Source organism: Medicago sativa, chromosome 5, assembly GCF_051527215.1.
Source record: "Medicago sativa cultivar Bolivia chromosome 5, Bolivia_mono, whole genome shotgun sequence".
Taxonomy (NCBI): domain Eukaryota; kingdom Viridiplantae; phylum Streptophyta; class Magnoliopsida; order Fabales; family Fabaceae; genus Medicago; species Medicago sativa.
Genome location: NC_140753.1, coordinates 60,311,548 through 60,328,639, shown reverse-complemented (window position 1 = coordinate 60,328,639; position 17,092 = coordinate 60,311,548). Strand labels below are relative to the sequence as shown.

General features: G+C 31.7%; 3 protein-coding genes and 1 long non-coding RNA gene across 5 annotated transcripts; 2 read left to right on the top strand and 2 right to left on the bottom strand.

The window, feature by feature from the left end:
- Positions 1-330: 330 nt before the first annotated feature.
- Positions 331-2,038, bottom strand: LOC146923647 (F-box/kelch-repeat protein At3g06240-like). The gene is made up of 2 exons (XM_085711748.1): positions 1,963-2,038; positions 331-1,778 (listed from the first exon to the last, which is right to left on the bottom strand). The coding sequence occupies exons 1-2, from the start codon at positions 2,036-2,038 to the stop codon at positions 547-549; spliced, it is 1,308 nt and encodes a 435-aa protein (XP_085567874.1). The 3' UTR covers positions 331-546.
- Positions 2,039-2,138: 100 nt separating this feature from the next.
- Positions 2,139-5,719, top strand: LOC146923646 (uncharacterized). The gene is made up of 5 exons (XR_015009834.1): positions 2,139-2,642; positions 3,222-3,473; positions 4,661-4,716; positions 4,842-4,917; positions 5,290-5,719. It is a non-coding gene; the product is annotated as an uncharacterized LOC146923646 (long non-coding RNA).
- Positions 5,720-9,637: 3,918 nt separating this feature from the next.
- Positions 9,638-13,193, top strand: LOC146923645 (uncharacterized). Of its 2 annotated transcripts, XM_085708795.1 has the most exons (5): positions 9,638-9,775; positions 9,866-9,967; positions 10,480-11,061; positions 11,295-12,745; positions 12,901-13,193. In XM_085708795.1, the coding sequence occupies exons 2-5, from the start codon at positions 9,869-9,871 to the stop codon at positions 12,989-12,991; spliced, it is 2,223 nt and encodes a 740-aa protein (XP_085564921.1). In that variant the 5' UTR covers positions 9,638-9,775; positions 9,866-9,868; the 3' UTR covers positions 12,992-13,193. The 2 variants fall into 2 exon arrangements, with proteins under 2 accessions (XP_085564921.1, XP_085564920.1); XM_085708794.1 differs by lacking the exon at positions 9,638-9,775 and having other exon boundaries at positions 9,821-9,967.
- A 1,037-nt stretch (positions 13,194-14,230) lies between these two features.
- On the bottom strand, positions 14,231-15,789 carry LOC146923644 (F-box/kelch-repeat protein At3g06240-like). Its single transcript, XM_085708799.1, has one exon. The coding sequence runs from the start codon at positions 15,731-15,733 to the stop codon at positions 14,447-14,449; it is 1,287 nt and encodes a 428-aa protein (XP_085564925.1). The 5' UTR covers positions 15,734-15,789; the 3' UTR covers positions 14,231-14,446.
- Positions 15,790-17,092: the final 1,303 nt, after the last annotated feature.

Sequence of the window (17,092 nt, the reverse complement as noted above, 5' to 3'; positions counted from 1 at the left end):
ACAAGTTATTAGTTACAGTTGGCAAATGATGTGGGCGAAATTCATGGAGATTAGTTAGTAAGCAATCAAATCTTTATGAAAGATACGCAAATAGCGGCTAATGAGATTATTGCCATTCATACACATGATTGTAATCAGTATTCATTTCAGAGTTGTTACCATTAGAACTGTATACCATTGAAATAGAGACACAGAATCAAGATGAATTGTTATTTTAAATGCCAACCCTGAGATTACACGAGACAAAAATCAGAATATAACTCAACAAAAACATGGCTTTCTTTATAATAGCGAGGACGCGAAGAAGATTAATTGATTTGAACTAAAACATAAAGCTTGAACCACATTCAGTTTATTCATTTGGATTTGAAATGCAAAAGAAAAAAATAAAGCACGAAATTAAACATAAAAGCATGGATACTATTTTTACATAAAACTAAAAGCAAAAGAATATTCTAATTGATGTTGAAACCATATCAGTTTGTATGCAATGTCATATCCCAATAACCTTCATCATGAAACCTCTAGCGAACACAAGAAAAGGATTTACTTATTTATTCCACCAATTGGAAGAAGGTTTTCCTTGTACACTACTATCTCACAACCACGACTATTTCCTCTTTTAACACCAAGGTCCTCAATCATTTGGGTACTTAAATCAAACCAAGCTAGCTCTTCATCTTTTTTTGTGAAGAATATTTTGCCCTTTCCCACTCCAAAAGGACACTCGACACATGACAGAGGCCCAACAATGAAGAGTTTGATCCATGATTCCTTCACAGTTAATTCACTCAAAATTGATATGTTAAAAGTAGCCATTTGTTCTTGATATGTGATCAAGGCAATGGATTCATTTAACACCGCCAAGTCTCTCCATGAATACTTATTGTCTACATTAATAAATCCATCTATGTCTATGGGTATGGGTGTGGTAAAGAACACATCATTGCTCAGATCAAACGACACCAAATTTGATTCTCTTTTAGAGTCAAAATGACCTATAATACACCCCCAATGACACAGTCCATTCAAGTACACTCCCATCGTATTCCCACATGTTGTTGGCATAACAACATCAAGTTTCCTCCAAGAGTTACTTCTTAAACTATATATCTCCCAGAAGGGTTCTAATGATACCTCCCAGAAGCGTTCTATTGATGTATCACCTAATGCCACATAACCTTTGCGTGGATTCAATCGTGGGGCACTAAACTCCACATAACTAATCACCTTAAAGTCATATGTACGCAGGTCGTAGCCAAATCCATGAACTTGACGACTTGGGTGAAAATTAATCACATCACCATTAACATTTGCAGCGAACGGTTGAAACATATCCGGACTATGAGGAATGACTTTGAATTCGTCCGTAGTTGGATTCCATAGTGCAAATCTTACAGCAGGATTGACGTTAACATTATGTTTAAGAAAACATTTGACAAAAATAAAATCGTCATAAATACTGCCGAAATTTAAGATTTCAAAATGGTTGAGAGTTTCAGTTCCTTCTTGAAATGGATGTGGTAAATTTAATTTGGCTACATTCTCAAATCTTTCGCCGGACAAAGAATACAAAACTCCCACCCATATGTCAGGTCTACCCCGTGATAAGATGAGAGATATATCGTGGTTGTCAGATAAGAAATTGTTATGGACCATGTTCATGAAAAGAGGATTTTCAAACAAAAGTGACCATGATTTGCGTACGCATTCAAATCGCTTCAAAGATTTAAGAGGCAATTTTGATAGAATTGAAAAGGTAATATCATCCAACGGTGCTATATGGTGCGAATTATTTTTCGCACAAATCACACGAACTAGTAATCAACGTGCAAACCATTTTTAATTTTGACCTCTTCTTTTTTTTAACAGGATTTTAATTTTGATCTCTTAATTTTGTTTTGTTTCAGTGTGGTCCCTTATGGCCTTAGGCATCCAACGTTACAAATTTTTTTTGGTTACATCCAACGTTACACAATTTGATACTTTTAATGTTTTTAGTTTTATCTTGATCTTTTAAGTTATAAATGTTAGACATTTTTCACTACAAGAAAACTATGATTTAGCTTCAGAAATTTTAGCATCAGACCATTTCTGATGCTAATAGTGTCAGTTTAGCATCCACAAATTCTGATGCAAATACATTTTTTTCAATTCATTATTTTTATGCAATTTAGCTTCAATCGGGTGGATGCTAAAAACAATATTTTTGGATTCTAATGTTTTTTAATTTAATTATTTATTTAGAGTCCATATATCTTGAAGCTAAATTTTTTAGATTTTTTTTTCTTACTTTACTCTTTTTTTTTTCCACTTTAATTTTAAGATTTCCCTTATCCTTTTCTTTTTCACTACTTTTTCACATTTTCATTAAAACCTTCAGAGCCAAAACTTCACAAAAAAATCTCAGATCCAATAAAAATCTCAGATCCGTAAAAAAATAAAATCGAACCAAAACGTTCTCCGTCGTTCAGAGCTTCTTTGTTTCACCGTTTAGATGCAAATCGTTCGCTGCTTCGTTCAGAGACAAAGCTTTCATACCCAAAATTGTGTCTGTCGCTGCTTCGATTTTGGCCCTTCGTTGTTCGCTGCTTCGTTCGTTGAAGCTGTTCAGAGCCAAAATCGTTTCTGTGTTTGAATAGGTATCTTTCTTTTCTCTCTCAAATCCGTTGTTCTCTACTCTTATGAATTGAATCGTTTCTTCTCTATATCTGTTGGGTTTTTCTGTTTCTATTCGTTAGTTTTTCGTGTTTCTGATATTTTTTGGGCATTTTGTTCGTGATTTCTGATGGTCTCTTATTGTTTCTTAGGGAATTTTGTTTGTGTACTCATGATAATCAAAATAGGGATAAAAAAGTTAGGTCTTTGGTACTGAGATTTACAGGGCATTTTTTAGGGAATGGGTTTTAGTAATAATAACATGTTTTGGATCTATTTTTTGTATTAAGCAAATTAGTATTCTCCCTCTTTTTAAATTGATATGTGGATTTGGTAATTTGTAGTCAATACATTTATTCCCTTCCAATTGTTTATAATCTGTAACAACCATATATTATAGGCCTGAGCTCTATCAATCTAAGGTTCTGGATTTTTATGCTAGCAATGACTTTGGTATTAATGTGTTTGGACAAGGACAAGGATAATATCATGTAAAAATTCACAACAAACTCTATTTTTCTATCTGCTTCACTATAATATTACTCTGTTTTGAGTTGTCACAGATTTGGAATGGAAGTTCATTTATGTTGGATCTGTTGAGGATGAGACTTATGACCAGTTATTGGAGAGTGTCCTGGTTGGTCCTGTTAATGTTGGAAACTATCACTTTGTTTTACAGGAAAGCTTATTTTTTAATTTTGTGCTGCCACTTGCAATTTCTTATAAATTCAAGCTTATCAATTCTGTTTCCATAGCAAGCAGATCCACCAGACCTATCCAAGATACGTGAGGGTTGTCGTTCCTAATATGTGAAGGTTTGCAGCTTCGCTCTCTGTAATACCCTCCTATTTTAATTTTGATAAAAATATTCTTCTAAGTTATTGATGGACATAAGACTTTTATGCAGAAACTTAAATTTTGTACGGTGTGTAATATTAAATTTCAATTTTAGGAAGATTGTATTATTTGTATGTATATATCCAAATAAATTTTATGTATTTTATCTCAGAAAGCCATAGTTCAAAAGTAACAACAATTTATTAATGCATACTTGTATAAGTAAATGTATGTATAATATCATATCTAGTTTTGTAGAATATAATTATATATAGGGTACTAGTAAAGAAAATCTAATATTAACATATTTAATGATCTAGAGGGCCTTACATGATGCTTATAGGGTAAGCCCACTCTGCTGAAGTGTTATAAAATAAAATAAATAAACATAATAAAAAGAGGAAGAAGGGAAGCATCTAGAAAGAAGGGAAAAGAAAACATGTTTTGGGAAGGGGAAAGGAAATGGAAAAGAGGCAATAGGGGACTGAAGCGAAATTGAGAAGAAGTGTATAGGTTAAGCAAACACAAGTCTCAAAAACTCTCTTTCTAAACAAGAAATTTTCATCTCCTCCAAATTTCTTTTTCATCTAGTTTCTCCATGCATCTATTCATCTTGTCGCGCTTGCTGCTTTGCTCGCTCTGTTAACTGTTATGTTTTTTTTTTCTTTCTACTTCAGCTTATCATAGGGTGGCGCATATCCATGTTTCCTCGTCATAGATTATGGTTGACTAGATATTGAACTGTTGTGTTTAAATTTACAGTTTCTGTGTTTGCTTATGAGTTATGTGTTATCTGGCATGGGCCATCGCTTTAATTACTTGAAAATTGGGGTTCAATTAGAGGATGAGCATGTTGGAACACTTCATGAATAAATGATAGTTAAAATATTTGTAATTCCTTTTAAATAGGCCTGAGATACCTTTACTTTTTGAGTTTTTGTCTTTCCTTTGGATAGTAAAACTTAATCCTAATTCATTTTACATAGGCCTGGGATACCTTTACTTATTGAGGCTCTATTGGGCCGGTGTTTTTTTCATCTAGTTTCAACATGCCTCACCGGTTATGGTTTGAATTTCAATAAACTACATTTGCAGCTTCTAGCTGTAACATTTAAGCTCTTTTTTTTAATGTTTTGTTGAACAATTCATGCTTTTACATTTTCAGATTACTCTCAGAATTGTCCATGATGGTTTATATACTATGATTTTCAGATTCAAGAGGTCAGTTTGTTTTTGTTTAATTCCAAATATACATTTGTTTATTTAGATTATAATTATTTCTGTTTAAAGATTTGTATCTAAATTCTAAGTCTAGATAGGAATGTGAATATTTTTGTTTTTATTAGGCTGCTATATTGAATCAAACTTATGCTTTCAACTCTTCACCGGAGAAGCATGCCTTAGCCTAGATAGAGTTTGCTGGTAAGTTTATGTTGTCCAATTTTAAGGCCATATCTTGATAATTCCACTTCTTCAATATGGACTAGCTCATTCTTCTATTCTTTTGAGCTATCATAGATACATCATTATGTTCTTTAAGACCTTAGGCCAATTTCTTTTATTTTTCAATCATGTGTTAGTTTTGAATGTTGATGATTCCAATCTATAGGTTGTTGGAAATAAAATAGAATGTTGGTGATTCCTACTATGGATTATCATATGGACTGAGATAGTGTTTTCTAGATTATCATGCAATGATGCTTCTTAGTTATTTAATCTTGTTGACAATAGATTTTGTACAGGGAACAAAATTTGTATGTACTCATAAGTAACTCTGGTCATGATGTCCCACAGGTATGCACTTCCATGCGAGTTTGATCTTCAAAAAGTGGGTCATGGTGCTGCTATTGAATTATCATAAGGGTTGTTTCCTTAAACCTTTTTAGACGAAGCTCCAACTATGGTAAAATTCTATGTCTTAGTGTTATACTCTAGAGATCAGTGACTATCATTGATAATAAGCCTTAACGGCAGGTTTTTTGTATTTGGAATGATGAATAAGGTTTGTTGGAGCTGTTTAATTCAATTTAGCGAGTGTCGGTTTTATGCAACACATGAATAATTGTTTATCTTAAATCAACATGTCTCTCCAAAGGATAGATGTCTTTTGAGACGATAAGTAACAACTATTAAGTCATTGGTTTTTGTTTGTTTGTTATTTCAATTGATGGGGAACTTTAAGTGATGATTTTTAGTAAAATGTTTATAGTTTATTTGATCACCAGTATATATGTAGTGAGGAAATTCATATTATTTTTATTTTTTTATAAAAGGACTTTTTAAGTCGGTTAAAAATGTAACTGATGTCATTGTTTTAGCGTCCATGACTTGTGAATGCTAAGTAGCGTCTACATTTATATACACTTTTAATAGGCATTAGCTTCAATTTTAGCATCCACTTTTGAAGATGCTATTTTAGCGTCAGTAGGAAGCTAGTGTTTAGCATCCAAGCTTTTACTGTCGTCAATTTTTTGGACTCTATACTGACTCTAAAAGGCTATTAGCATCCACAATTTGCCTTTTAGCATCCATTTTCCTGCTGAATCTAAAACACAATTTTCTTGTAGTGTTTTTTTCGAAATGTTAGACATTTTGGTTTTATGTTATAAATATTTTTTAAGAATAAGTCAAATTATCTATCAAAATTGATATCGAAGATAATCAAATATAAAATCTCTAAAGTTTCAGGTCAACATCACCAAACGAACTGAAGTGGTCAAAAATTTATAACACAGATGTTTATAAGTTAAATGACCAAAATGATTCCTAAAAAAAAAAAAAAAGACTAATTAAACTGAAAAAACTTAGAAATCAAATTGTCAAATGTTTGTAAATTAAAAGATCAAAATGAACAAAAAAAAAAAAAACTTAAGGGATCAAACATTTGGAAGCAAACAATCCATTCGCTCTAATCCAACGAATTAACTTTCGCACCACATAGCATTTTTCTTAGTCATATTCGGTTTTAGACTTGATCATTTTCACAATACAAGGTAAGTAAAAGCCGTTCAATAAAAAAAAAAAACTAGGTAAGTAAAACCACACATTTGAACATTGTATTTGTCCATTAAGTGTCAATGGTAAAACATTGAACCTGTAACCTCAATGGGTCAAACTAAATATTTTCCGATGTCTTTGATTCATATTCTTCTTTCTCTATGCACAATTATGAAAAATACTATATTAAGTGATGATGTTTAGACCACTTTTTCCATCAATAAAGTTGTTATCTGTTCTTCAAAAAAATAAAGTTGTTGTACGGTTTCTTACCTTTGGCTCAAACTTAATACCTTTGGCATCTTTTTGAATGATGAATTTGTTATTTTTTGTACTTTTTATGAAAAATACTATATTAAGTGATGATGTTTAGACCACTTTTTCCATCAATAAAGTTGTTATCTGTTCTTCAAAAAAATAAAGTTGTTGTACGGTTTCTTACCTTTGGCTCAAACTTAATACCTTTGGCATCTTTTTGAATGATGAATTTGTTATTTTTTGTACTTTTGAAGTTTGATTTGGTAGTGGAATTGAGTGATTAGTGAATGTGCTTTTGATTTGATTTATTTGCAGGGATATTAATTATCATTGCTAACAATTGTTCTCCTTTGAGGAAGTCTGAAATTTAATATGGACGTTAGTTATCTATCTAGCTCCCATTCTTATCCTTGTTTTTTTTTCTTCTTGTTTCAATGTTAGTGTGAAATTGTGAATTGAGTGATTGTTTATAATCCTTTTTTATTATGTCACAACTTTTCTTTAGTTTTTTTATTTTTTGAAAGGTACTTTTCTTTAGTTTTATCTTGATTGGTTCAAGCTAACTGAACTTTAAGGTATGTATGGATTGGTGTATAAAATGAAATGGAGTGTGCTGAAATATAAAAACTTTTTAGATTTTACAAAATGGATGTAATAGTAGCATTGTATTTTGTTTTTTTCTTTGAAAATTACTCCCTCCGTCCCATATTATAAGAAAAAAAATCACACTTATTAAGAAAACTAAAATATACTCCCTCCGTTTCAAAATACATGTCCAAGTCAACCACTTCATATATGCCAATGCACAATTTTGACCGTTAATATCTTTAATTATCTAAAGTAAAAAATTATAAAAATTTAATATTTTGAAAATATTTGTCGAGACAAATCAAACAACATCTTACATGCTAATATTTGTACTTATACATTAGTAAAAAAGTATGGTCAAAGTAAGTCAAGTGAATAGTGCACATTGCAAAAATTGGACATGTATTTTGAAACGGAGGGAGTAGTAGTTTGTAATATAGTTTTTTGTGTTATCTTTGAAATAAGTTTTATATGAAGATGTGAAAACAATTTTTATTGGTAGTTGATTATAGACAAAATGAAAAAGAGAACAAATTGAATGCACTTTGCATTTAATCTTCCTTTGGAAAAGATAATTTTTTGAAAAAACATAATTAAATATGATAAAAGTTGGTCTTTTTTGCTTATAATTTGGGACAAAGAAAATGAATTTTTTTTTTGCTTATAATTTAGGACGGAAGGAGTATATTCAAAGAGATAAAGTATATTCATTATCCTAATTTTGCTGTTTGACCAATGATGCAGGGAACATCTAATGTGAATGATAAGTTATAAGATCTTTCTCCTCTACAAAACCAATGGAATAATAGTTTTGCATGTATTTTTTTTTAATAAAGTATATTATTTGTTCCTGTTTCTCTCTCTACACATACATATTTACTATATATGTCTTAAAAAAAGTTTAATCAATTAATTTTGTTCCTATTTTATATGTTTCAAATATGATTAATCATTGTTATGTTGTACTATTATTTAGTTTTTGATAAATCAAATATTATATTTTTTTATTAAACCTATTATTTTATTTTATTTTTATAATAGTATTATGAAAACAAAAGTTACAATTTGTAAATTGGATTCTAAAAATCGATCCAAATTAAATCACATTAAATTATATCATATGTAATAGTCATCTAAAATGACATACTCCTTCTGGTCACTGTTATAAGCAAAAATTGAATTTGTAATAGTTCATTCAATACATGATGTATGTGGTCTATATATAGACTGCATACATTATTTATTGAATGAATCTAAAAAATGAACTTTTGCTTATAATAGTGATCGAAGGGAGTACAATTTTATTTTTGGATCGAATAATTTTGTCTCAAAACTGATCAAAACCACTCGGTGATGATTACTCCTAACAAGGTGAGGAAGAATAGGGGAATTAGTCACTTTGACCCCTGAATGAGAAAGGAGTAGTCATTTTAGTCTCTGAATGCAGAGAAATTGCAAAACAGTTCCTGAGTGTAGACTCTGTTGGTCAATTTCAGGGACTAAAATGGCTAACGGAGTCTACATTCAGGGACTAAATTGACTAATGGAGTCTGCATTCAGGGACTAAATTGACTAACAGAGTCTACATTCAGGGACTATTTTACAATTTATCTGCATTCAGGGATAAAAGTGACGACTCATTTCCTATTCAGGGACTAAAATGACTAATCTCCCGGAGGAATATAAAGCATGGAAAAGTAGGAATATGGGATAAAAAAAATGAGTTAAGATCCTTTCCATTTGTCATTCTCTCGATTTCTTCCATTTTGAAAGATAAAGACACAATTTTTTTTTGAAAAAAATAAAAAGTAATTAATGATGGTGAGACCCACTATCTATTTTATGTGTCTATCTCTCTCCAAATTGCATACTCTATTTATTTTACTAAATGAAGAGGATCCTTACCCAAAAAAATAGGGTTGGAAAAAGCAACCATTGATTTCTAGGTAAATTTATCATGTTAAATCACCATTTTATATTAAATAATAAATATATAATCTTGTGATATTTACTTTTCATTTTTAATACAATAATTTTATCATTGCAAACAATAATTTTAACACTTTTATAAAGTTGTAGGGCATTCTTTAACATTTTCCTAATAGCGATAATAATAGGAATATGAAAAAACACCGGTTAATGCATGAAAATGAAAAGGATTGTATTTATTCCAAAAAAAAAAAAAAAAACTGTAGAATAGGAGAAGACATTGCATCATGCATTTTGTCATTTCCTATGAAAGTACCCTCATACGCCATTTTCATTAATTAACTGTGCATGTAACTCGATCTAATCTCTCATATTCTGTTATGTTAAACGGTCATTTAACACTTTCATCATCATTGCAAAGTTGTGGGATCATTTAACACTTCTCTATTGTCTTTATCTTTTCATGTGTACTTGAAAGGTCGAACCAGACATATACTTCAACTGTTTGGTACCTTATACATTTGTGGTTCCATTCACTATTACATTGTGTATTATTTAGTTGCATGTGTACTAATACTTTTTCTTAATGATTGTTTAGCAAATGATGGAGAAGAGTAGAAATGGAAGTGGGAGTCTTATAGATATTGTACTTTCTTGGACCCTCGAGGATGTTCTCAATGAAAATCTTTACAAAGACAAGGTTTCTTTTACACCCTTTTCAATACTCACATTGAAAAAGTGAACTTGGTTTTTGAGAAAGAATTTGAACATGAAAGAATACAAATTCATTGTGTTACAAAGAAATGGTGTTAAAATCTCAATAATGATTGATTATTTATATAGACTTTCTCCTCTTCATTGTTAGTTTTGTTCTTATATATTTTAAAATTAGAATTGCAAAATAGTTAATTTATATGACCTTTTTAGTAGTTGCAAAAAATTGTGTTGCAATAAGAATGTATCTACCGATCACACAAACATATCTAAACTTTTTATGTGTTCAATATAAATAGGCCCAGAAAGCATATCTAAACTTTTTATTTTCTATTGAGTGCAACCACCTTGTTTATTTAGTTGATAATAGTTATCTACCATTCTACCTCATGATATTAAACTTTTTATTTTCTATTGAGTGCAACCATCTTCTAACATTTGAATGATTAGAGCAGCATTATTAAGTTGAAGTATATTGTGAAAATTGTTTTCTCTCAGGTTCATAAAATTCCAGAGACATTTAAGTCAGCAACAGATTACAAGAACTCTTTTATTCCTCTATTGTTTGAGGAAACACGCGCTGATTTATCTTCAAGCTTGTCTGGTGTGTCTCAAGCTTCTCTTTGTGAAATCTGGAAAGTCGAAAACAGCAAGCAATTGAAACTTCACAAAGCTCAAAATCAATTCATTCAGTTCCATCATACCATGCGGTTGGAGAGTACAACTGAATCTGATAGAGATGAAAATGGTGGAAATTATGAACCTGCATCAGGAGATCTTATTGCTATTACATACATTAGGCCAAAAAGCTTAAGTGACTTGAACACACTCAACAGTCCCTACCATATTGCCTATGTTAATGGGGCAAAAAATAGATTTTCTGGTAGAATCACAGTTCTATCTTCCAAATGCATGAAGATGGATGTTGAATCTGTATCCATGAAAAACAATACACAGAAAATGTATGCTGTATACATTATGAACATGACAACAAATGTTCGTATTTGGAAAGCCTTGGACTCAAAGTCAAAGGGTGATCACCTCAACATTATTGAAAAAGTTTTGCAACCTAATCTCAATGTAAGAATTACTACATCACTTTCTTTGATGAGTTTCACCTTTATTTATATCATACAGTACAATTTCTCAAAGCATACTTTTATGGAATGTAAAAGTACTTTGAAATGCACTAACTGCGCTGTTTTATGCAAATGATACTTTTTTCAATGATTATGCAGTATGGAACTTTGAATACTACATGTATTATTCAATTTTCTCCTTTTGCAGTAACCTGTATAATTTTTGATTTTCAGAGTGGAGAGAACTGCAAAATTTGCATGTCTGGATCAAATAGTCAAGCTTCTTTCATTACGAAAGACATAATTCGATCTCAGAATCTGAATGAATCCCAACAAGATGCGGTTACAAGCTGTGTTAGTATGGTAGATTGCTCTCATGCTAATACCAAACTGATATGGGGACCACCAGGGACAGGAAAAACAAAGACTGTTGCATGCTTGCTTTTTTCTCTACTCAAGTTGAAATCAAGAACATTGACCTGTGCTCCAACTAATACTGCAATTTTGCAGGTGGCAATTCGGTTGCATGGTTTAGTTACAGATTCACCTGACCATGATACATATGGTTTAGGTGACATTGTGCTATTTGGCAATGGTAAGAGAATGAAAGTGGATAGTTATCCGGGCCTTGAAGATATCTTTCTTGATTATCGCGTGAAAAATCTCATGCAGTGCTATGCTGAATGGAAGCATAGCTTTGTAGCAATGATCGAATTTCTTAGTGATCCTAGTAAACAATATTTCTTGGAGATGTCCAAAAGGGATTTTGTTATGGATAAAAATAGGATTTTAGTATCTGCATATCATGCATACAAGATAAATAAGGGGAACTATGGTCTGATTGTGAGGTTTGAGGATTATGTTCAGAAGGCACGGACAGAAATCACTAAGCTATACCAATTGGTTGAGAATGACAAAAAGGAATGTATGTTGACAGTTGAGCGATTTGTGAAACAGAGAATCGATAAACTAAGAATGAATAAAGTCAATTTCTTCATGACTTTATATACAAGCTTAATGCAGCTGCTTGAGGACCCTAGAGATCGAATTTTCTCAAAGATGGGTTACAAGTCCCTTGATGATTTTGCCACAAATAGTATCGTAGTATCTGCATATAGTGCATACAAGGAAAATATAGGGTATGATAAATATGACGATTCTTTGACTTTTGAGGGATATGTGAAGAGAGCAAGGAAAGAGATTATAGAGCTATACCAAAGTATCATGACCATGGAGCAATTTGTGAAGCAGAGATTTGGAGAATTAAGTGAGAAGCTAAAGTTCTTGATACATACCTTATGCACCCACATGCCAAAATCTTTCATTTCAGTTATCAACATGCTCCAAGCTATTGACTTGTTAAAATCACTGGAAATTTCCTTGAGTCAAGCCAAATTTAAGCAAACTGTTGATGATTGTGAAGAAGAAAGCATTCCTGCTTGCTTTGGACCATCAAGTTTGGAAAGAAATGATTGCCTTCGCATACTAAGTTTCCTTTCCAACTCAATTTCGCTTCCTGAATTTAACAAGAGAAGAGACTGTTATCATGATGCTGACGAGGTCAAGAAACTGGCTCGAGTTATTGATGATGTCTTGTTTGAGATTGAACTTCTTGAAGAATCTGAGTCACCATTTAAGAAACTCAGTCTATGTGAAAAATCTGAAATTGATGCTACTTCCTCAAGGTAATCAAAAACTACATTTCTTCAAATATTCATGTAACATGTAAAAATTCATTATTTAAATAGTGCCTTATTTCTTCCATCTAACTACTTTGATTTGGGTTAATGCTAATATAAGAACTTAACATTTATGTAATTTGCAACATTTTTTGTGGCAGGTCAATGAAACCTAGGGGACCAAGTTTGAAGCTGGTGAATCAATTGTGCAGTGTTCATTCTCTAAGGGAAGACATTGAATCACCGTTGTGATTGACAATATCATGCACTGATTTCTAAGTTTCAAATTTATACTCAACGAACAGACATGTTTGTTGCTATTTAAGTTTGAAATTTTGTAACCTATTTCAAACATAATTACTCCTTTTGTTGTTTTTGTGATCTATAGTTTTGCTCTATTTACTATGACAAGGTGTGGAATGTTTGCTTATAAAATTTCAAATGACGTTCTCAATTTTGCTAATATCAACTAATATGAGTCTTCGAACATCTAGTAGTTCAAATTTGCTGACTGCAATGAATGCATAAAACATTGATTAAAGCGAAACCAAATCCATAATTCGGTTAATTCTTTCCAAAGTCTGGAGTTTGTAGGTTTGACAACAACATTATTATCAAGCTGATGCCCACACTCATATTTTCCTTTAAGCACCTTGAACCAAAGATCATTCTTTCCATTGTACAAACCCCAAGCTAATTTCAACAAACAAGCTTGGTTCATGACAGTGAGGTTTCTCAATCCCAGTCCGCCAACATCTTCAGGTCTCGTAATAACTTCCCAACGAACTGCATGTACCTTACGAATATGATCTGTATCACCCCAGATAAAGGCTCTCTCAATTTTTTCAATCTCTTCCAAACAACTCTTTGGCATCTTGGCAGTCATCATATAACTTTTTGCTAGAGTCACTCGACCGGCAAAAGATAGATTTTTGGCTTTCCAAGCAGTAAGTTTTTCGTTAACCTGATCTAAAACAAATTGGAAATCTGATTTACGAGGCGCTCTCTCAGTCAATGGAACACCAAGATACTTCCATAGCGACACAGCTTCTCTAAAGTCTTAAATTTGCACCAATCGATTCCTCATCTCCCGCGACACATTTTTGGAAAACATAATGCTAGTCTTCTCTTGACTTAAATGATAATATATTAACTTATTTGACAAGTTATTAGTTACAGTTGGCAAATGATGTGGGCGAAATTCATGGAGATTAGTTAGTAAGCAATCAAATCTTTATGAAAGATACGCAAATAGCGGCTAATGAGATTATTGCCATTCATACACATGATTGTAATCAGTATTCATTTCAGAGTTGTTACCATTAGAACTGTATACCATTGAAATAGAGACACAGAATCAAGATGAATTGTTATTTTAAATGCCAACCCTGAGATTACACGAGACAAAAATCAGAATATAACTCAACAAAAACATGGCTTTCTTTATAATAGCGAGGACGCGAAGAAGATTAATTGATTTGAACTAAAACATAAAGCTTGAACCACATTCAGTTTATTCATTTGGATTTGAAATGCAAAAGAAAAAAATAAAGCACGAAATTAAACATAAAAGCATGGATACTATTTTTACATAAAACTAAAAGCAAAAGAATATTCTAATTGATGTTGAAACCATATCAGTTTGTATGCAATGTCATATCCCAATAACCTTCATCATGAAACCTCTAGCGAACACAAGAAAAGGATTTACTTATTTATTCCACCAATTGGAAGAAGGTTTTCCTTGTACACTACTATCTCACAACCACGACTATTTCCTCTTTTAACACCAAGGTCCTCAATCATTTGGGTACTTAAATCAAACCAAGCTAGCTCTTCATCTTTTTTTGTGAAGAATATTTTGCCCTTTCCCACTCCAAAAGGACGATCGACACATGACAGAGGTCCAACAATGAAGAGTTTGATCCATGATTCCTTCACAGTTAATTCACTTAAAATTGATATGTTAAAAGTAGCCATTTGTTCTTGATATGTGATCAAGGCAATGGATCCATTTAACACCACCAAGTCTCTCCATGAACACCTATAGTCAACATTAATACATCCATCTATGTCCATGGGTATGGGTGTGGTAAAGAACACATCATTGCTCAAGTCAAACGACACCAAATTTGATTCCCTTTTAGAGTCAAAATGACGTATAATACACCCCCAATGACACAGTCCATTCAAGTACACTCCCATCGTTATCCCATTCTCATATGTTGTTGGCATAACATCATCAAGTTTCCTCCAAGAGTTACTTCTTAAACTATGTATCTCCCAGAAGGGTTCTAATGATATCTCCCAGCTGTAGCGTTCTATTGATGTATCACTCAATGCCACATAACCTTTGCGTGGATTCAACCGTGGCGCTCTAAACCTCACATGACTAATCACCTTAAAGTCATGTGTGCGCAGGTCGTAGCCAAATCCATGAACATGACGACTTGAGTGAAAATTAATCACATCACTGTTAACATCTGCAGCAAACGGTTGAAACATATCCGGACTATGAGGAATGACCTTGAATTCGTCCGTAGTTGGATTCCATAGTGCAAATCTTGCATCAGGAATGACTTTAACATTAATTTTAAGATAACATTTGACAAAAACAAAATCATCATAAATACCGCCGAAATTTAAAATTTCAAAATGGTTGAGAGTTTCAGCTCCTTCTTGAAATGGATGTGGTAAATTTAATTTGGCTATATTCTCAAATCTTTCGCCGGACAAAGAATACAAGACTCCCACCCATATGTCAGGTATACCCCGTGATAAGATGAGAGATACATTGTGGTTGTCGGATAAGAAATTGTTACGGACCATGTTCATGAAAAGAGGATTTTCAAACAAAAGTGACCATGATTTGCGTACGCATTCAAATCGCTTCAAAGATTTAAGAGGCAATTTTGATAGAATTGAAAAGGTAATATCATCGTGTATATAGGTACTGACCTTTTCATTTGTGGCAGTAGCATATTTCTTCTCCATCTCAAAGGAAAAGGAAGAGACCAACTAGCCAGCGACGGAGGAATGATACTAGTGAATTTTGGTGTATCCGCTCAAGTTTATATAACCTAATTGAATTTTTTGGTAACATATAACCTAATTGAATGAAACAAAAAAATATAACCGATTCCGCTAGGCTGTGTTTGGTAATATTCTCGAAAAATCCTTGTATGGACACAACATTAAATCAAAATTATTTAGGCACATACTAATTAAATTATCTATCATTAAATTATTTCTAAAAGATATATATTATTTAATTTCTTTCTCTTTCATACTCGCTCTATCTCACAATAATTGTCTCTTTAAATTTTTTTCTTTTTCTCAAAATAATTGTCACTTTAGAATATCAATGCAACGTTTATTATTCTTTTTCACTATTATACCCTTATTTATTGAGTTTCATCCAACTTAACTCCACTAACTACAATTAATAAGAATATTTTAATAAATGATACTAATTTTACCATTGAAATCAATACAATTAATCCATTCCTTAATAATCTGCACAAACCTTAGACGACTAATATTGTGAGACGGATGGAGTACTTTTCACTTTTATATATTTGTGCCTACCATAATTTTACTTTATGTTATGCACTTATGCCCCCTTAGTTGGTCCCTACTCAACAATTAAAAAAAACATGTATTACTCTTTTTAATTAAATATATTTTTTGTCCATATAAATATACCAACTTTTCATTTTAGTCCCTATAAAATTGTTTTTCAACTTTTAGTCCCTGTAAAATTTTCAATCACTACTTTTGGTCCCTATTTTCAAGTTAATTTTTGTATTTTTTAAATGAAATTGTGCATAAATGTCTAGAATATTGGAAACAAATTTCCCAAAAAAAAATTAGAATTTTTTAACAAAACACAAATTAAATATGAATTTTAACCTTCAAAAATATAAAATTCATATTAAATTCATGTTTTGTTAAAAAATTCTAATTTTTTTTTTGGGAGAGATTCTTATAATATTATGAATTTTTCTAGAAAATTTTATTCAAAAATATGAATTCTACATATGAGTTTACTTTAAAGGAGGGACCAAAAGTGAAGATGGAAAATTTTTTAGGGACTAAAAGTTGAAGAAATTTTTTAGAGGGACTAAAACGAAAAAATGACATGTTTATCGAGACCAAAAACGTATTTAACCCTTAATTTTAACTAGTTTTAGTTCTGCAGTTTTTTAGAATTTATAGAAATCTCATTTCAATATACATATATTTTTTATGTTAACCCTTTGGGAAGGTTCTTAGGGAAGGGGTCCTCTAATCCGAAGTTTAGTGGGAGATAAGTAAAGTTTGGTCGTAAAAAATTGTTCCATCCATGAATTG